The sequence below is a fragment of the Octopus sinensis genome, linkage group LG5 (genome assembly GCF_006345805.1).
Source record: "Octopus sinensis linkage group LG5, ASM634580v1, whole genome shotgun sequence".
Taxonomy (NCBI): Eukaryota; Metazoa; Mollusca; class Cephalopoda; order Octopoda; family Octopodidae; genus Octopus; species Octopus sinensis.
The window spans coordinates 87,392,035-87,413,817 of NC_043001.1; the positions used below are offsets into that span (position 1 = coordinate 87,392,035).

The 21,783-nt window shown below is 35.9% G+C and overlaps 2 protein-coding genes across 2 annotated transcripts in view; one reads left to right on the forward strand and one right to left on the reverse strand.

The window, feature by feature from the left end:
- LOC115211599 (gelsolin-like protein 2) overlaps window positions 1-17,609 on the forward strand; it is a 73,020-nt gene extending 55,411 nt beyond the window's left edge. The window contains exons 9-13 of the mRNA XM_029780174.2: window positions 2,199-2,285; window positions 4,635-4,717; window positions 8,020-8,098; window positions 13,262-13,357; window positions 15,926-17,609. Of these exons, the coding sequence (XP_029636034.1) occupies window positions 2,199-2,285; window positions 4,635-4,717; window positions 8,020-8,098; window positions 13,262-13,357; window positions 15,926-16,021 (441 nt within the window). The 3' untranslated portion in view covers window positions 16,022-17,609. The remainder of the gene's footprint in view (window positions 1-2,198; window positions 2,286-4,634; window positions 4,718-8,019; window positions 8,099-13,261; window positions 13,358-15,925) is intronic.
- A 987-nt stretch (window positions 17,610-18,596) lies between these two features.
- The window catches only part of LOC115212209 (zinc finger MYND domain-containing protein 10-like), a 33,950-nt gene continuing 30,763 nt past the window's right edge, over window positions 18,597-21,783 (reverse strand). Inside the window, exon 13 of the mRNA XM_029781048.2 lies at window positions 18,597-19,965. Within this exon, the coding sequence (XP_029636908.2) occupies window positions 19,860-19,965 (106 nt within the window). The 3' untranslated portion in view covers window positions 18,597-19,859. The remainder of the gene's footprint in view (window positions 19,966-21,783) is intronic.

Sequence of the window (21,783 nt, forward strand, 5' to 3'; positions counted from 1 at the left end):
CAGTAGAACTGAACTCAAAACCATGTGGTGGAGAACCAAACTTTTCGACAACTTAGTCATGCCTGCCATGTTTAACAAACTTAAAATGGTTTTAAACTTGTTCAAAACCACTACTTTATGGTATTGTACTGTTCTGTTTTGACTACATAGTACAGTAGTATATTGTACTGTATTTTCTTGACAATACATTACAGTACTGTAGTGTACTATATGGATGCAGTCATGAAGTCTTAGGTTCAATGCAACTGTGTATTATCTTACATATGTGTGTATCATTGAAGCCTCTGGTTGATGCAAATCTCATCATCATCATCATTGGATAGTTCAACCGGGGTCTGGGAAGCCAGGAAGCTGTACCAGGCTCCAGTCTGATCTGGCAGTGTTTCTACAGCTGGATGCCCTTCCTAACACCAACCACTCAAGGGGAGGCTGGCAGTGGCCATGATTGGTTGGTGCTTTTTACGTGCCACCAGCACAGGTATCGCAACTACAATTTCCATTTGATATCTATTTTGATGTTGATGTACTTGACCCAATAGGTCTCCTCAAGCACAGCAGGTCACCCTACGATTCAAGGTAAGCACAGCAGGTTGTTCTGCAATCCAAGGTACTTTGGAAGGGCTGGGGCTATGCGAAACTCAAGCAGGAAATAGCCATGAACTCACATTATTTGTCGGGTCTTTGTAGTCACAGCATATCTCCAGAGATCTCAGTCTTTTTGTCATTGCCTCTGTGAGGCCCAACATTCGAAGGTCATGCTTGACCACCTCATTCCATGTCTTCCTGGGTCTACCTCTCCCCCAGATACCTTCAACTGTTTGGGAGTGGCACTTCTTCACACATCTCTCCTCATCCATCCGCAGTACATGACCATACCAGCGCAAATGTCTCTCTTGCACACCACATCCGATGCTTCTTATGTCCAGCATTTCTCATAAGTGAAATAATGTAGATGGAAATTGTTTGGAAACTCATTGGATGAACTATGGCTGTAATTCAAATAACCAGCTTTGTCATACACATTATCACTCCTATTTTGCTCTGGAATTATATTATGGCTACTAATGTCAGTGGAATACTAAACCATGCTGATTCAATGAGAAAGTTGTTCAGTTGACAAGAAAAGCTGGAGCTTTCATCATTGAAATAGGAGAATCCATTTACTTTAACTACAATTTACTGTGGATTGCATGGCTTAGTGATTAGGGGACTCATGATTGTAAGACTGTGGTTCCAATTCCTGGACCAGGCAATACGTAATCTTACAACAGACTGGTGTTGCATCCAGGGAGGAATGCGTGTATCAAGGAAACTGGGAAACCAGCCCTATGCTCTTTATAGAGTAATGTGAACTAACCAACAATACGCTGTGACTACAATAACTTGTAGGTATGCAGTATTTCATTATGCAACCATAGTATGCTATAAAGTATATTAAATGATTTTATAAGTCATTACTGTGTTAGCAGTGCACTTTTACATCACTCATTAAGGTTATCTTCACAGATATTCTATAGAAATTATGACCAGCACTGATTTTTGCTACAACGTTTTGTATACAAAATATCAGATGTAAATAAACAATGAAATCAAAGATGTGAAAAGGATAATCTTCAATCTCATTGTTTGTTTACATCTCAGGTCTTGTATAGGAAAAATCATATAGAATATCACAATATATTGGCATAGCTCAGTTTACATCAGTAATTGATTCCAAAACATGTGACTTCACTCAAAAGATGACATAACACGTAAAACATTAAAAAAAATTTATTTGCTCATATCTTTTTAATAGATAGTTTGTACATATTTTCACATATTTTACTTGATTGTCCACTTCATTATTGGTTTTTAATTTTTATGCTTATAAATGTTTGCCAAGAAATTGACTGAAGTTGAGGTTGAGGTTATTTTTTTCCAAATAATTTCTTAAAAATTGGATGTAAAGTCAAAAAAGACCCAACTCAGAATATAAGTTGAGGTATGCCTGTGCAATCCTGTTCAATAATTATATTGTATTGTACTGCAATATATTATAAGAACCTAGAATCTATGTGAATCAGTAGAGTTTGTAGAAGTTATGGCAAATGAACTCTTCTGTTAATCCTTCCATATAATATTCTGTCTTTTGTTGAATTGTGATGTGTGGTATTATGTTATACTGTATTCTGCTTTACCATTCTATCTTCTGTTGCCAGGCTGTAATGTACATCAATGAGTTGAAAAATGAACGAAGCATTGCAATTAAAACAGAGGTACTGGAAGAAGATTCTACTGAAGCTGATGTAAGTATTTCAGGATGCTATTCTCTCTACTTGCCTACCTACCTATCTACTTACCTACCTTCTTATTTACCTATCTACCTAGTTACATACCTAGGGATTACTGGTATATGGTTGGCTGAAGTAGATTTGTTATGTGCTGTGGTGAGACTTGAAAAACAATAAGATAATGATCAAGTATTATAATACTATTATTAGAATTTAGAAATTTTGAGAGAATTAAAGTAAAACATCTTTGTAAGGTGGAATAGTGAGGCTTTCCATCTTAGTGTTGTTTTAACCTAACATACTAAATACTATTACTTATAGCTTTATCTACTTTGAGTTCCACCTTAAAAAAATAATTTACTTCAGTGATCAAATATTTTCAAAAAAAAAAAAAGATGAATTGTTGGCCTCAAGTAAATGCTCAGATCCCTGAGAATTCCTTCTTAGGGCTTGCTCTAAGAATCTGTCAATAAGTTGGGCTGCTTTTGCGAGGCTGGTCCATCAGAAGTGTATGTGTACCAAAACTTAGAAAGAATCATCATCATCGACGTCAAGGCAGCAAGATGACAGAATCATTAATGCATCAGACAAAATGCTCAACTGTATTTTGTCCAGTTCTTTACTTTATGAGTTCAAATATTGCCAAGGTCAATTTATCAACATAAAAAAGCTGAAAGATAAAGCTAAGTACCAGTTCAGTATGGGTGAGTGTAATTGACTTTACTCTCCCCTAAAAAATTGCTGGATTTGTGCTAGAATTTGAAACTATTGTTATTATTATTATTATTAAGACAGCGAGCCGGCAAAATCGTTAGCCACCAGGCGTAACGCTTAGCTTCATTTCGTCTTGAGTTCAAATTCCATGAAGATTGACTTAACTTTTCATCCTTTTGGAGTTGATAAAATAAATACCATTTGAGCACTGGGGTCTTGTTTGGTTAGTTCATTCAGTGTCCAAATAAGAATATTGTAACTGTTACTTATAACTGGAACAGCTAGAGTATTGACACCTATTATCTTGTTTTTCAAATTGAACTCTGTTTTAAGTATAAATCTAACTTATCTATAGTATTCCTTTCTTATCTTCTCTTTGATTTGTGTGTGTTGTACCATATCTAGTTCACTGATTCTTGACTATTTGTATGTCTCGGTTTGGTCCAGTTCTCTACAAATACTTAGGAAGTAATGAATTAGATAAGGCACAACAGACACAAATGTATTATTGCTGCTGCTGCTACTACTACTATTAAGGTGGCAAGCTGGCTGAATTGTTAGCATACTGAACAAAATGTTTTAGTGACATTTCATCCATCCTTACCTTCTGAGTTCAAATGCCACCAAGGTCAACTTTGCTTTTCATCCTTTCAAGGCCGATAACATAAGTACCAGTCAAGCACTGGGGTCAGTGTAATTGACTAGGCCCTTTCCAAAGAATTTCAAGCCTTGTACTTATAGTAGAAAGGATTATTATCATTATTGGCATTGATGCTTGTGAATAATGTGTAAAATAGTAAGTTAAGACTGAGAGTTAATAAACTACTGTAAAACATGTGAGAGTTCAAATCTCACAGGAACATTTCTGTCATTGTCATCATTTTAACATTCAATTTTCCATGCTTGCTTGCATGAGTCAAGCAGAATTTAAGGCAAATTTTTACAACCAGATACCTTTCCTGTTGTCCTCTCTCTCCTATTCCAAGTAATGTAATACTTCCCCATGGTCCAGCATGTTTTCATGGAAGATTGGAAACTAAGGACACAGTTTTGTTTTAAAACTATCACACAATGTCAAGACAAGGAGACACAAACACACACGCACACTATATGTGTGTATGAGGGGATGTTGAAAAGTTCCTGGCTTCAGGCAAAAGAAAATACGGAAGGATCAGTTAATTATGATTTTATTCAACATATTTCCCTCTCAAGTTCACACACTTATTGCAGTGGGCCTTCAGTTTTTCTAAGCCCTGTCAAAGAACTAAGAAGGTTGGGATCTAACTAAGCCTTTTGCAATATCCTTAAAGCCAGGAACTTTTCAGCACCCCCTCATATATATATGATGGGCTTCTTTGAGTTTCTATCTGTGAAGTTCACTCACAAAATTTCGGTCAGCCCAGGGCTATATTAGAAGACACTAGCCCAAGGTACCACACATTGAGACTGAACCCAAAACTCTTTGTTTGAAAAGCAATGTCATCTTTCAAAACTTCATGTGGAATTAGTAAATAGAATATTAACAGCGTGAATGCACTTCATTAATGTTTTAGTGTTCAATCAACCAATTCTCTATGCCTGCCAAAAGTAATCAAAATTATATCTAACCAAAATTCTTTGCTTTTATCTTCTTCTTCCTTTTCATTGTAGCATGAGTTTTACACATCCCTAACAGAAGAAAAAGAGGAAGAGACCCACTTTACATCAGAAGAAGGACCTAAGGAACTTTACAGGTGAGTACCATATTTTTTTCCCTGTCTAAGGAAGAAAATCAATTTCCATTACCTTAGCACTGCTTCCCCTACTATGTGGATGGAAGTGCCTTAAGATTCCTTAACTGATGCAGTTGATATGTCTCATTTGCAGTGATCCCTTTATAATCCTTGTTTTTACCTTATACAAATAATGATGAGCTTTTTACATACAGTACTCCTGGTACAAGAGCAAGGTGGGCATAACAAAGGCCTAGTGGTATAACAAAAGGCCGAATGTAGAATCTAGAGATGGATTAATGCCTAGTAGGAATGAACAAAGATATCAGATACTTTGCACAAGAGGCGTGGCTGCATGTGGGAGAACATATAGAGTGAGTTGATGACACATGATATTAGATATAGAAATAGGGCAGCAAGCTGGCGGAATCATTAGCACATCTTTACATTCTCAGTTCAAATTCTGCTAATGTCAAATTCTGTGTTCAAATTCTGCTAAGGTCAAAGTTTTGAATTAAAATCTTCTGCTAAACCTTTGTCACAATTTATGTTGGTTTTACTCTTTTACTTGTTTCAGTCATTTGACTATGGCCATGCTAGAGCACCACATTTAGTCGAGCAAATCGACCCCAGGACTTATTCTTTGTAAGCCTAGTACTTATTCTATCGGTCTCTTTTGCTGAATCGCTAAGTTATGGTGACATAAACACACCAGCATTGGTTGTCAAGCGATGATTGGGGTGGGGACAAACACAGACACACATATATACATATATGTGACAGGCTTCTTTCAGTTTCCGTCTACCAAATCCACTCACAAGGCTTTGGTCAACCCGAGGCTATAGTAGAAGATACTTGCCCAAGGTGCCACGCAGTGAGACTGAACCCTGAAACATGTGGCTGGTAAACAAGCTACTTACCACACAGCCACTCCTATGCCTATAAACATCCTAACACTAGCTTAATGACAACAAAGTTTTTTACTAAATTCTTTGTTATATCTAAAATAATTGAAAGAAACAGAGCATCTCAAAATAAATACAGTAACGAAAGGGTAATGGTGATGGTTGCTGTTGTTGTAGTTATGGTGTTGATAGTGGATTGTGGCAGTGGTGATGGTGGTAGTTTGTATGATGTTTTTTGTTGTTGTTTGTGGTGTTATATTTTGGCATTTAGTCTGAGCATAGCAATACTCTTGCACTTTTATTTATTCTTTTACTTGTTTCAGTCATTTGACTGGCCATTCTGGAGCACCGCCTTTAGTCGAGCATATCGCCCCCAAGATTTATTCTTTGTAAGCCTAGTACTTATTCTATCGGTCTCTTTTGCCGAACCGCTAAGTAACAGGGACATAAACATACCACCATCAGTTGTCAAGCGATGTTGGGGGACAAACATAAACACATACATATATATATATATATATACATATATACGATGGGCTTCTTTCAGTTTCCGACTACCAAATCCACTCACAAGGCTTTGGTCGGCCCAAGGCTATAGTAGAAGACACTTGCCCAAGGTGCCACGCAGTGGGACTGAACCCAGAACCACATGGCTGGTAAGCAAGCTACATACCACACAGCCACTCCTACTTGTTTTAGTCATTGATCTATGATCATGCTAGGGCACCACCTTGAAGTGTTTTAGTCAAACAAATTGCCCCAAGTACTTTGTTTTTTATTTTGTTATTTATTGTCTCCTTCAACAACCTGCTAAGTTACAGGGCTGTAAATAAATGAACACCAGTTGTCAACAGAGTAGGGTGACAGACAAACAAACACACACACACATACATACACACACACACTCACATATGACGGACTTTCACTCAGCTTTTGTCTACCAAATTCACTCACAAGGCATTGATCAGCCTGGGGATATTATATAACCTGAAAGCACACAGTTGAAAAGTGAGCTTCATATCCACACAGTTATGCCTGCACCTATGTACACAAAAATAACTGAAACATACATTACAAATCACTTGCACAACAAAATATCAAACATTGACGCTCCTAGATCTTATCACACAAAGACAAACATTATTCATGCATAACCAACTCATAAACAATAAATCACATTTTCTTCTCTTCTGTGTTTCCCACATGCAACACTACATATCTCCTTCATTGCAAACACATGTCTACACATCTAGGTGCATAGTTCCTATAGGCTTACTCCACAGAAGTAGACCTCCTACTTAATAGGGAAGGTTTTCTTAACCCTGATACCACCCTTACTCCTGATTCTGTGATATAAACTTCATGTTTTAAGGTGATCTAAATTAAACCCTACTATCAAAATTTCATGTTAATTAATATTCCAAACACCAGGTTAATATTGACAAAGTTATTTTATTAAAGCTTTCATTTTTTTCAAACTTAATTGAAACAAAGTCTGTATATTTCAACAGAATTATAGTAACAAATGGGTTAAGGCCCACAATATAATGTGATGCAATGAAACCAGAACCTGTAAATGGAACATATATAGTTGCAGGCATGGCTGTGTGATTAAGAAGCTTGCTTTCCAACCACATGGTTTTGGGTTCAGTACCAATGTGTGGCATTGAACAATAGCCCCAGACCACCCAATGCCTTGTGAGTGAATTTGATACAAGAAACTGTGTGAAAGCCCAGCAAAATACCTGTGCTTGTCCTTCTATCATACTTAGCCTCTCAGTACCTAGTACCTAGCATGAAGTCCCCTCCTCTCTCCCTAAACCTTAATCATGGATTTTTATTCCTTTTCTGATCTTTTTTGTTTTGTTTTGCAATTTAGTTGGCAACTTCACTAGTGCCAGTGATACAAAAAATAGCACCTGGTACACACTATAAGGTGGTTGGCATTATGAAGGGCATCCAACTGCAGAAAATATGCCAAAGCTAACACTGGATCTCAGCACAGCCCTGCATTTTGCAGGGTCTTGTCAAACCATCCAGTCGATGCCAGCATGGAAAACGGATGTTAAATAATGATGATGATGATAACGACAATGACAATATAGGTGTGTGTTTGTTCACCTGCCACTGCTTGACAACTGGTGTTGGTTTGTTTACATCCATGTGACTTAGCAGTTCGGCCACAAGAGACCAATAGAATAGGTTCCTGCCTCAAACAAATAAGTACTAAGGTTGATTTGTTTAACTAAACTTTTTAAGGCAGTGTCACAGCATGTCCACAGTCCGATGACTAAAACAAAAGACAAAAGAAAATTGATCCTTAAATTTTTCCTCAGTGTGGGCCCTTTCAAGCTTACACTCACACGTTTGTGTGTGTGCGTGTCTCAATAATAAATGATTATCATCTTACACCAACAGGTTGTCTGATTCCTCAGGAAAAGTTCAATTTCACCTGGAGAAAAAAGGAGACATTGGAAAACATGATTTAGATTCCAAGGTAAGGGTACAACAAAATTTCTTCTGTTCTATCTCTCTCTCTCTTTCCATCTCTTCTATCTCTCTTTCTCCATCCCTTCTCTCACCCTTCCTCTCTCTTTTTACCCTTTCCCCCACCCCGTCTCCTCTGTCTTTCACCCTCTTGCCCCATTTCTCTCTCTCTCTCCTTTTGTTTTGTTGTTTATTTATTATTTGTTGTTTTGAAATTAATCCTTAATAATGCTTTGGATTGTTACATTGTTGTTACCCTGCTTCATTATATGCTTTATTGTTACTACATGATTATAGTGTAAAAAAAAGTATTGTCATAACAATTGGCAATACAACAAATATTGGCAACAAGGATTCGAAGCTCATGCAGGCCAGTTAACAAATTTTTGTGATACAAAGGTGTTAATAATGGAAGATCTATTATACATTTGCAAAAACAGTAGCAAGAACATCAACAGGAGTTGCAGAAACAACTACTTCAGCAACAAGAAGAACAACAGTTAATGGAGCTATGTCCTAAGAGGTCCAGAAACACTATAAGTTCATTTTCGATAGATGGCATATTAAACTTTGCATCAGAATTCAACTAAACATTTTGATGTCGGAGACAAAGTCCATTTCAAAGTATACAAGAACAGTAAAATGAGTTGGCAGGTTGGTGTAGTGGCTAAAAGAATTGGAAACCTGATGTATTTAATAAAAGGTCAATGATGGGAGCATAAACGACACCTAAATCAATTAAAAATCAGACATACAGAAGAAAGAAAGGAAGGAAGTTTTAATGGAAGTGTTTTACAACATGTTCAATGTGCCAGCACCGAAAGAGATTAAGCCTAGAAGGAACAGTAACAGAAAAGGTAAACAGATTGAACATTTAGAAATAATTCTAAGTTGAAAAGGTACTGAACTCCATAGGAAAGCAAAATTTCAATAAGGAAAAGGTGTTGGAAAGAAAGAAAAAGAAACTAATGATAATAATAATAAAATAAATTTTGTTTCCTACGGAAGTCAAAATCTCAAAATGGGAGATGTTGTGGCAGGAGTCACAACACCCCCAGCTGTGAGAGTAGACTGGACTGAACGACTGTAAGCAGTAGTGGTCTGAGTGAGAGACAGACAGAGAGTAGGCATTAATCACAGGGAGCCATAAGGTGTTGTTTTGTTAGTTTGTCGGAATATCATTTGTTGGTTCGTTATGTTTTATTGTTACTACACAGTTATAGTGTAAAGAAAGTATCACCATAACAATTGGCGATACAATATGATAGCTCTGTTCTTAAGATTAACCCTAATCAACATTGCTGTAATCCCTCGCCATATCGCGGTTCACCTATCGTGGTTTATTATCTAAGCTTACATCAGTTCCTCCATGGTGTTGTTTTTCATTCATCATAAAATATATCTATACAAATTATGAAAATAATAAAAAAAAAGATATACAGTACTGTTTCTACTTCATGGATTTTCACCTATCACAGGAGGGGTTTGGAATGTAACACCCATGATAGTCGAGGGATTACTGTAACATGAATACCAACATGGTGGTGGTGGTGGTGGTGGTAGTGGTGGTGATGATCCTTCACACACATACATATACACTAAACTGAGGTTGATTCATTTGACTAAAATTCCTCATGGTGGTACCCCAGCATGGCCACAGTCCAATGACTGAAAAAGATAAAAGATTTAAAAATGATAAAGGAAAGATTAATTAAGGTGGTGTGTTGGTTGAATCGTTATTGCACTGGACAAAATGCTTAGTGACAGTTCTTCAGGCTTTTTATCTTCTGAGTTCAAATTCTGCTAAGACCAACTTTGCCTTTTATCCATATGGGGTCAATAAAATAAGATGTCAATCACATACTAGAGTCGATATAATTGACAAATTCCCTTCTCCCAAATTTCAGGCTTTATGCTTACATTTATGATTAATTACACTTAGTCTTTCAATAATGTCCAAAGGTAGAACAGATTTATAATATGACTATTTGGCTCCCAGAATATTGCTGATAGACATACTTATTTTACAAGCCAGTGAACAAATGGAAGGAAATGTTGCCTTTGGTAGATTTTGAACACAAAACTGAAAAAAACAAAACAGACTAAATACTGCAATGCATCACAGTCATGTACTCCACCTTTTCAGCTACACTTGCCACGGTTTCTTTATAGTAGGTACAAAAGTATGGAAGTGGTAATAAATATGGGTTGTTGTGGCATGCATGGCTTTTAAGGAGTTTGGTAGCAATAGTGAAGAAAAATAGCTTCAACAAGGAATTAAAATGCCTTGGTTTTTGGCTTCCAAGGTGTTTATCTTTTGCTACAGGATAACCATAAATTGATTGAGAGATTAATCAAAAATAATGCTTCAGCCTAGCAAAGACCAAATGCATCTATTGGCATAACAAGGCAGGGGTGTACCTGCATTGGAAAATATACTGGCATTATAAAATCAAAATAACCAAGTTGGTATGAACATAAACCAAACATAGTCACTAACAATATTGATGTCTGGGACATGGCCACCTATACTGACACAGAGATAAAAGCCAACAAACCTACAATCATTATCAAGGACAGGGAGGACATTAGTTATATGCTTGTCAACACGATAATGCCTTCTGAAGGAAACACTTTTGTGAAAGACAGATAATCTTCCTAAATACAAAGACCCAGAGATGAAAATCAACAGGATGTGGAATATGAAAACCAAAATAATACCAGTGGTCATTAGATCACTAGGACTTAAGAAAAAAGGAAAGGAAAATTTTACCAACTGCTTCCTGGGCAGCATCAATATTTATGTAGTCCAGAAGATTGCACTACTTGGAACAACTCACATACTTATAGGGAGTATTATCAACCAAGTGACATCTTGCCTATAAGCTGACATCAGGCCCATAGTTTTGACCTGGACCTACAGGATATAAAATAGGAAGTACAAAAAGAACAATGATAATTATAATAATGAGCTTATTGTATAAGGTGCTTAGGTGTACTACAGTTCATGCACAATACTTTGAATAAAACAAAAAGGGATACAAAAATGAAATGTAAAAGGGGCCATAAAAAGGAAAGGGATGCCTAGGAATATCAGGAGTAGTGTTGGTGAATTTTGGGAAGCAAGGAGTAGGTTCCATTATATTAAAACCAAACATCTTTAGCCCCTGGTCAGCCCCGATCCAGCAGACCTCTATTCAAACATACTGTACATAGAGCTACAATATCATAGGTGATTTTTTTTTAAAGATTGTACTAAGTTAAAGGAAATTTGATATTTTCAGCAGGTGAAGCAATTGTGTAGAAGTTCTCTCATTTGTTCTCATATCTCATATATAATGTATATATTGGGTCATCCCATAAATCATGCAGTTTTTTTCAATTGCATGAACTAAAAGTTGGAGTGGGGGAGGGATAAACTACCTTCATCAATTTGCTATAAAAGCAGGTAGTAATTTTACCGTGTCCTTATTCTTAGTGCAAGTTTTGAAGAGTGCAGTTTGATTTTAAGTTATTTTTTCAAAACTATAATGGAAGTGACAAAGTAGCATATTCATATATTTTGCTTTATGAGTTCAATAAAGGCAACAATGCAATGGAAAGTGCAGGGAATATTAATGCAGTATATGGGGATCAAACAATAAGTGTAAGCCTGTGTCAACAGTGGCTCCAGAAATTCTGTGCCAGAAACTACAGCCAAGAAGACAAGCTTCATCCTGGAAGATCTATAGAACTCGACATGGACGTCCTGCAAACCCTGGTGGAACAAAATCCCATCATAACTGGTGAGGAAGTTGCAGAAACACTTGGATTTGGTCATTCAACCATTCATCAACACCAACTGTAGAAGAAAAACAACTCACTTTTGTTTCAAGGTGTTCTTCCAACAGGATAATGCTTAGCCACATACAGTGTGGACGACATTCCAAAGGCTGGAGCAGTTTGAATCGGAAACAGTGCCCCACCCACCATATTTGTTGGACATTGCCCCATCTGATTATCCTTTATTCTGCCTGCAGTCCTCAAAATCATTTGGATAGAAAAAATATTAATTCTGTAGATGAGGTCAGAACATTACTGAAGGAGTATTTTTCATAACTGACAAGTGAATTTTGGAAGAGGGGCCTTGCAAGGCTACCTGGAAGAGCATTGTAGAAAATTAAGGAGAGTATATTTTAGATTAAAAAAGGACATTGTTTACTTCTCATTTTTGGATTTGTTTTGCAAGATTCTTTATGTGAGTTCATGTGTTGAAGCATATTCTGTTGTGTTTGGGGCAAGTCATTCTCTTTTGGTGCCTTATAATTTAACACACTTTATTTTGAAAAATAAAAGTATGAAAAAAAAACGCATTATTTATGGGATGACCCAATGCTATTACTTGTACATATGATATCTAGAGTCTAATATATGATGTACACAACTTGTATGTAAGACTTCTAGGGTATAATAATATAATGTATATAAGGTATCTAGGAAACAACAACCTCAGCACCACTATCATCATCATCATCATCATTTAACATCAACCTTCCCATACTTTCATGGGTCAGACTGGATTTGTTGATATGAATTTTTTGCAGCCAGATGATTTCTTGTCACCAACCCTCACTTGTTTCCAAACCAAGTTATATTTCCTTGTAGCCAGAGATGTTTTCAATGGAAGACTGGAAATGAACTTGTATGATAGTGAGGCTCATTTACAGCCACCACTTGTTGTCAAGACAAGGGTACTCACAAAGACACATGCATTCATATACATACATATACAATTATGTATATATTATTTCAGTTTTCATCAACTAATATAATATATATGATATCTAGGGTCTATGATAATACAATGTGTACAGTATGTCTAGTTGTTTCTCTGTAGGTCAGCCTTGATTCTGTAGATCCAGTCATCAAAGCTGAGACCGTAATAGTTTTATGCTTTATTCTAACACTGTGTATTTCAAACTGTATTATTTAGTATTTCATTTTAAGAAATCTCATGTGTAGTAAAGAAAACCTAGCTGTTTTTTCTTTTATGTATGGTGACTCTATAGAAGGCTCCCTCTTTGGCTTATTGGGAGGCAAGTACTTAATATATTCTTTCTATTCTCTGTGGCCTGGGTGAGAGACGATCATTGTTAAATCAGTTTTAATAGCTAGATTTATATTTTCCCTTCAGGATGTTTTTGTCATTGATACAAAGAAAGAAATCGTTGTTTGGATTGGTCTTGATTCTTCATCTACAGAAAAGAATAACGCCATGACCTATGCTCATGTGAGTATTGATAATCACTACATTTCATTTACACCATTGATAACCTGTAAAAAAAGCTGACAGCCAACTTTCCTATTTTCTCCTTCTACAAAAATATAGAGACTTATCAAAGTTGAGCCGTAACTGTTGAGCAAGTGACTTGATCTGAGACTGTGTGTTGAAACTGAAGCACTTACATTGTGGAAGACACATTTAATAGTCCACAAAGTTAATTCACATTAAGTTTAAATTAAAACATTTTTGTCACACAACTGTGATTGTGGGACTGTGTCAGTAATCAAGTTTTAGTTATGCAACAAAATTTTTGACACCTTGTAATAATAAATATAAATTTAAAGTGAATCTAATAACTTTGTGTGTTAAAGTTAAATTTGACAGCTTTAAGTGTTGAAGTTGAAGTGAACAATTACTAGTGTGTTAAGTGTTTCATTTCATGTTAAAATATACAATAGAACATACCTGTAAGTAACACTGCATGTTACAATTAACATGAATATTACATCTATATACTCAACATGTTCACTGACAGAAATAGAAGAAACAGCTGTTTATACTGCACATTTTAACTCTGGAGTTTCATCAGCATCTGTGCACTCTCCTTAACTATCCAAGAATACACTGTTTGTGGCTAAAGTAAACTTGATAGATCTGTTTACTATTCAACACTTTCTTGACTGCGAGGTCGAACTCTAAATTAGTAGTGTGTTAATAGTGTTTCATTTCGTTTCTATAATATACTATAGAACATAATTATGGATTATTAGCCAACACTGTATTTTATAACAGTGCAAACAATGTTTTGTTTTAGTGCTGTAATATACCACACAACATGTCTTTAGATTTATTAATCTACAATGTATGTTATGATGATTGTAAATAATGCAGACACGTGTTTTGTAGGTAGAAAAAGAAGGGATAGTTATATGAATATTTCAGCTCTTGTTGGAATCATTGTCAGCAACTGTGTACCTCCTATAACTATCCCCAAACACACTGCTTATAAACCATCTAGGGAATTTTTTTATGTTTGGCTGGTGTTTTTCAATTTCTTCAAATTTTGTTTGAATTAATTTCATATTTAGTGTAATGATGTAGTTTGGTATGGTAATAATTGACATGAAATTCATTTTCGCCATAGATCAAGAATTGATAGCTTTTTAGCCATATATATGCCTATTTCCATACTAACAAACCAAGCTGCTTACCCATGTGGTCATTTTTCACTTATTAAATGCTTAAAGCATGAGGTATGAGGTGATCATTTGTTTACAGTTGACAACAGCTTCCAAATCCTGTTTGCTGACTGGGTAAAAATGATCAAACTTTAAACCTTTTAGTCTTTTACTTGTTTCAGTCATTTGACTGCAGCCATGCTGGAGACCACCTTTAGTCGAGCAAATCAACTGAACCCAGAACTATGTGGTTGGTAAGCAAGCTACTTACCACACATCCACTCCTGCGCCTAAAAATTTTCGAGAAAAAGTGGGTTTTCCCTGATATTCAGCACAGAAAATTACATCAATACACCAAATTTTAAAATTTTCACTAAACTTTGAAATTTCCACAGGTGCAGCCAAGAAGAAAAGATCCTCATCTAGTATACTGGATAGACCAAGTTGTATTTTTAACATTTTTCTTGGCAAGCTCAAACATTAATATACTGGGCTGTTAAGTGTTTCATGTTGTTGTACTAATGTAGCATAAAACATGTCTGTAAGCCAATTGTTTTCATACAGTATTGGCTAAGATGCTTATAAAATAATAATAATGAAATTATTGTATACAGTTCTCAGGTGCACCACAACTTGTCAAAAGTGCATATAAAGCATATGCAGTAATGTACAAATGTCTGGGAAGTGAACAGTATATAAGTCAGATACATGCTTGCGTGTGTATGGAGGGGAGAAAATCAGGTGTAGTGTTGGCGAATCTCAGGAAGCATGGAAGTTTTGAAAGATGCAGTGCTCCGACAACTAACAACTGATGCCGGCAGTTTGTTCCATGCTTCAGCAACTCTTAGCATGAAAAAATGTTTCTGAAAGTCATGGGAGCTGTGCTGTTTTCTGATTTTGTAAACATGTCCATGGGTGTTAAACAGGTGGAGTTTGAAAAGGTGCTCAGAGTTATTGTTAGTAAGATGGTTAATAATTTTATGGATGTCTGCCAAGTCAGCTGCCAAATGTCGGAGTTTCAATGTATCCATGCCCAGGGAAGTAAGGCGTTCAGAATATGGCAAATGCCTGATGGAGGATATACTCATGGTTGCATGTCGCTGAACGGTTTCCAGACGATTAATATCCTGAGCAAGATAGGGGTTCCAGACCGGTGATGCAAATTCCAGGTGAGGCTGCTCCATAGCTATATAAAGCCCCAAATAGATATTTATTCTCTAGCAACAAAACAAAACACTTAATATTGTAATGTACATTCAAACATTAACAATATATTGAGAAGAAAAATTAGTAATATTGGGTGAAATATTTCTTTTAATCAAGTTATAGCTTAGGAGTTTGGGGAGTACATTTGATGTAGTCCTACTTTTATTTTATTTATTTATTTTTTATTTAGAACTACCTGATGAACAAACCCAACAGCCTGTTGCCAGTCACCTGCCTGCTGGAAGGTAAACATGACAACAAGCTAATTTCAGCTCTTGCTGCCTAAATCAACACAGATGGATCTATATCCTGTCAATATGGAAACCTTTTCTATTTTTTATTATTTTCAGTATTTTTACATATTATACCCACCCCCTACCTTTCTTTTACCCTTTTAAAATTCACAATTTTATATAGTACCCCAGAACACTAACATCAGAAATGCCTTCTTTTATATATAACCAGCATTGTGTGCTTCTTGTTACTGCTAACCACTTTACTCTAACATCAGATGTATTTCCAGCTAGATTTACTGGGACCAGCAACAAGCTGAACTTAGAGATTCAGCATAATGCCTCAAGAAATGTCAGAGCAACTGTATTTATATTTGCATGTCCTCTTTTAATACCAACTGCTCAGCCACGCAGTGAGAATAAATGTAAGCTAAATTTTCAGATAGAGACCCCCAGGCAGAACATTCACACACACACACATATATGTACTGCTCCATTAATAGTAGAATCATTATTTTAAAAAATAGTCCATCATGAAGCCGTTTACTCAACATAAGGAAATTGAACACCTATTTTGCATATCTCTATCAACTTCTGAAGAGATTCAGCTTTCACATAATTTTTTATTTAATTGATTAATTTTCTGATGGTCTGAACTGAAACAGCTGTTAGTGATGTTTGTCAATTTTTTAATTAATAAATAATAATTTATTAATTACCTCTCTGTTCTCTCATCCATGGCTTCTATAGTTACCATGCAGTTGAGTATTAAATATCATGTTCAATACTTTGTATAGATAATTTCATAGGATTTTGCTGTCTCTGAATGAGGTTTGTAACCTTTAATTTGTGCTTGTATATATATATATATATATATATATATTTCTTTGATCAGTTATTATTAAATAACTGCTGGTGCCATTGTGTAATATTCATTATATAATATGCATGACTGAATTTTTATTAGCATCTATGTTCTTAGACATGCTGTTTGATAGGTCACCTGCAAGTTGTTGAAGCAATTGTAAACTGTGGAAATATAATGCCATAAACTCCACTCTTCATGTATATACATGTGTGTGTGTGTGTGTGTGTATATATATATATATATATATATATATAAAAATACAAAATGGGACAAGAACGCAAAACATCCGGACAACTAGGTGATACAAAAAGGGTACAACAAAACATCCAGATAGACGATACAAAAGAAACAAGGACAGGTCATTCGAAGCTTTCTATCCTCAGTCAAGAACCGGATCATCCTTGCAATTTCGGCTGATTAGCATGAACACAACAGCTTCCCTTTATTTTAAAATCACATAACCTTTTTTGCCTAGTCAGAAAAAAGAAAACTAACATTTACATTACCTATACTGTTATTGAGTTGAGTTTTGATTTCCATTTGAAAAATCCAAAAAACTTGATGTTGCACAGACACTCTTGAGGAAGGCATGAATTTCACAGACTCTCTTTTCCTGTACTCTACAGACCAAGCTTTTTTTCTAATTTGCTTTCTAACTAAAACATTATTTCCCACTCTTTAACAACTTTCTCTCATCTCCATCAGTATTATTTGAATTATTATGCTAATTGCAAATTCTTACAAACGTTTAAAAATAAAAGTTTCTCCAGCTACTTGTTATTGTTATCAATTTCTTTCAATTTGTGTTTTTCTCCCTTTACTATTATCAATTAGATGTTGGATGATGAACAAAAAGGGCCACTGGCTTACATCCTATCTCTAACAGTTGACTATGGTTATGTTTCAAATACTGTACTTTTAGATTACCCACTTCACCCAGCTGCAAACAGGTACTACTTGGAAGTCCAGCCAACTGCTGTCATCAGCAAGAATGTGAGATAACTATCTCCTAAACCTCGACCGAACACTTCTTATGGGTTGGTTCTTTATAGTGGACATTATCATCATTGTTTTAACATCCACTTTTCCATGTTTGCATGGATCAGGTGGGATTTGTTGAGGCAGATTTTTCTATGGCTGGATACCCATCTTGCTACCAGTCCTCATCTGCTCTCAAGTAAGGTAATATCCAACAATAGATATCCACAATCAAACATGCTTTCCTGAAAGATTTGGAATGAAGGACACCATTTGCATGAGTGATATTCATTTCCAGCCATCATGCAATGTCAAGGCAAGAAGACAGTAACACACACATACACAATATGTATATATGACAAGCATCCATCAGTTCCTGTCTACCAAATCCACTCACAAAGCTTTGTTTAATGTACAATCAGTAAAAAATAATCTACCCTAGATAAAATATTATCTATCACAAAAACACTGACAAACTGATCTGCTACTTATTTATAGCTTAGTGAACTAGGGTGATCTATAGTACAGTATTTTTCCCACAAATATGACAAGATGTCACCAGTGGATTTGAACTGTCGGCCTAGGGTAATCCAATGAGAGCATTTCATATGGTTGAATAGAAAACAAAAAGTGACAAAGCTGAATTCAAATTATCTAAAAATCAAAATACCTAATGCTTGAAAGCTCTTTAGAAAAGTTATGTGATGGCCCCAGGTGTAATAATAAGAAATTAATGTATTACCTCATCAACATTGAGATGAATAGAAAATTGTACAAATGAGAAGAGTAATCATGTTTATTGCTAAAAGTTTGTGTTGAATGTAATGGTCCAATGAAAAACTACAGAGTAACATCAGATATGTTTGTGCAATGGTTTGTTTGACAAGCTCTGTAGCTCTGTGTAGAGGGAAATATATATATATATATATATTTAGAGATAGAGAGAGAGAGAGAGAGGGTCATGAATGAATGAAAGTGTCAGCTATAATTGTATAGCTATTATGCTAATAGATGCTAAATCGTTTGTGTTGCTGACATTTTATGTTGACAAGTTTAGTTGTTGAACAATAACTGATGTTGAACCTTGCCTAACATAACGCCTGATTGCACCTATCTTCTGTCTCCTCTGTCTCTTTGGATTTGGCATCTATACATTCCAGAACAAATTTGACTGGACAGATCTGAGGTGATGCCATCACTTGGAAGTTTGAGAGTTGTTTACATTTAATTTTATTGGCTAGATTTTTAGGGCTCATAAAACATTGGGGACAAAAATAATTAATAATGGGGTACAAGTTCCTGGTAGGACCTCCCATGCTGCACAGGTCAAAGGATAAAGGCCAGATGGCTAATGTGGCCTACCTCTTTATAGAAGTAGAAATAGACTTGCATAGGGCTGACACCCCTACCTAGAAAAAAGCCAAATTCACAGAAACATCAATGACAAATCAATATCAACAAAACATGGGAGAGGAAGATCTTCCCCCAGGGAAAAAAAAGACAGCCCAGGGTTGAGAACATTGGAAGAAAGACATCAATGGCCTATACTCCATAGGGAGCAAAGGGCTTAAGTAAGTATGGTTCACTAAACCATCTATATTAGTGGAAATAAATTATTTACTCCAAGATATGTTATATCAGAATAAAAAGCCGTGTTGGTCATGTCTGGAACACCTTTCATCATATAAGTGGGTGCTGAAAAGTTCCTGGCTTTGGGTAAAAGAAAATACAGGAGGATCAGTTAATTATGATTTGATTGAACATATTCCCCTCTCAGATTCACACACTTATTGCAGCAGTCCTTCAATTTTGCTAAGCTCTGTAAAAGAACTCAGAAGGTTGGGCCTCCAACCAGGCCTTTTGTGATACTCTTACAGTGAGGAACTATTCAGTACCCCCTCTTATGTCTGCTGATTCAGTGCAGACTTGGATATTAATGAACTGTATTTAATAAACCATGATGACAGACACTGTTAATGTTTAGTAGAATTGGTGACAGTTAATTCTATTCAGTGTTTGTTGGATTATAAGCTACCGATATGCTCTCATTGCTGGTTTTTTGTATTTTTATTAGTATTGGTATCAGATTTCTCCTCATAAATTAAATCACAGACAGCTTTATGTTTTGGCCAGTGTGACACCTGACACTCCCTAGAAAAAGAAATAAAATATGCATTATTAGATGTGTCATGCAAATTCTGAATCATTGTATACAAGGTCATGTAATCAAGAATAGAACAATACACAGAGGGAAAAACACAAAGACACAAAAAAGGAAAAACTTACTCCTTGGAAAACTGCATGTATATTCAACAAGACATATCAAAGAAATAAGCCATTTGATAAAACCACACTTGGCCCTAATAACAGCCCTGATGAAACCACATAAGCAACTGCTTGTCAGTATAAAGTGGCCTCCTTGCACTATGCCTACAATTGCAGTCCTTTATGAGCCTTTGGCACCATGGAGCTGCTAATCTATGTTGGCCAGACACAGTAGTCCAGGGTTTCAAACAGAGAGCTAAGAGACCATATATTGTTGGACATTACATCATCACATGATTCTCCCAGGTCTTGTTGGACATGAACCGTCCTGCCCATCTCATGTAGGACTTGTACTTGATATCCTTGTGTACTACAGGCTGATAGTAAACTATACATTCCTCACTTGGAATGCAACTCTCGAAGTAAGTCATTTAAAAACAGAATTTAGCTGTATATCACCTGTGATTTTGTAATCAGTGCAGTGTTTTGCACTCTTTACTCGTCAGTGCAAGCATAATTCAAGATTTATAATGAATGAACAAAATCAACATACCAGACAAAGAACTATCGTATCCACCATAGTATTTAGAACTGTTCACCCCTTATACATCTATGTAAATGTGGGCTTTTTGAATTGCATTTCGGTAACAACGTGCTTATTCGGAATAAAAATACTTCATTGTTCAACAATGAAGTATTTTTATTCCGAATAAGCACGTTGTTACCGAAATGCAATTCAAAAGCCCACCATTTACATAGATGTATAAGGGGTGAACAGTTCTAAATACTATGGTGGATACGATAGTTCTTTGTCTGGTATGTTGATTTTGTTCATTCATTATAAATCTTGAATTATGCTTGCACTGACGAGTAAAGAGTGCAAAACACTGCACTGATTACGAAATTACAGGTGATATACAGCTAAATTCTGTTTTTAAATGACTTACTTCGTGAGTTGCATTCGGTACGATATGTTTATTTATTTTAGTAGTTTTTACTTCAAGAGTCCCTCCTAGCCTGTGGCATTTATGTGTAATAATGCCCTCTATATAATAAATATATATATATATATATATACATACACACACACACACATCTGGTTGCTGACAGATTTTTCTTCTCTGTAAGGATTCTATCCTATACATGCTGTTCTATCAGTACTTATGTGTTGAAAAATATATCTTTCTACTTGTACTATAATTCACATACATTTTTATACATACATATATATACATATATATGTAAGGTATATATTAATATATATAATTTACATATTTATACATACACATATAAACACTTAAATACATGTGTGTGTGTGTCCCATGCATCATTCATCATTCATCATTCTGTGATGCACCTGGACATTATCAGGGATGTTTCCTAGAGTTTTTATGTGTTTCCAGTCTTTCAATAATCAGACACCCTCATCCCAGCAGCCCAGCTAGGGTTGATCAAGCCCTGGCTAGTACTGCCCTTGGTAACACTGCCCCTTCCAATGCTCACACTTCCTGATCCACAGTCACTTTGAGGCAACTTCTGCTGCCTCCATAACCTCCTTGATGGCCTTCCACTGACAGGCTCCTGTAATACCCAACATGTTGGAAGCTCTACAGAGGGACTGGACTGTACATTCTCTGCATCCTACATCAACTGGGTCACACCTTGCTCACCATCCATTGCTTTGCAGTTTCTGAGATCAGCTCT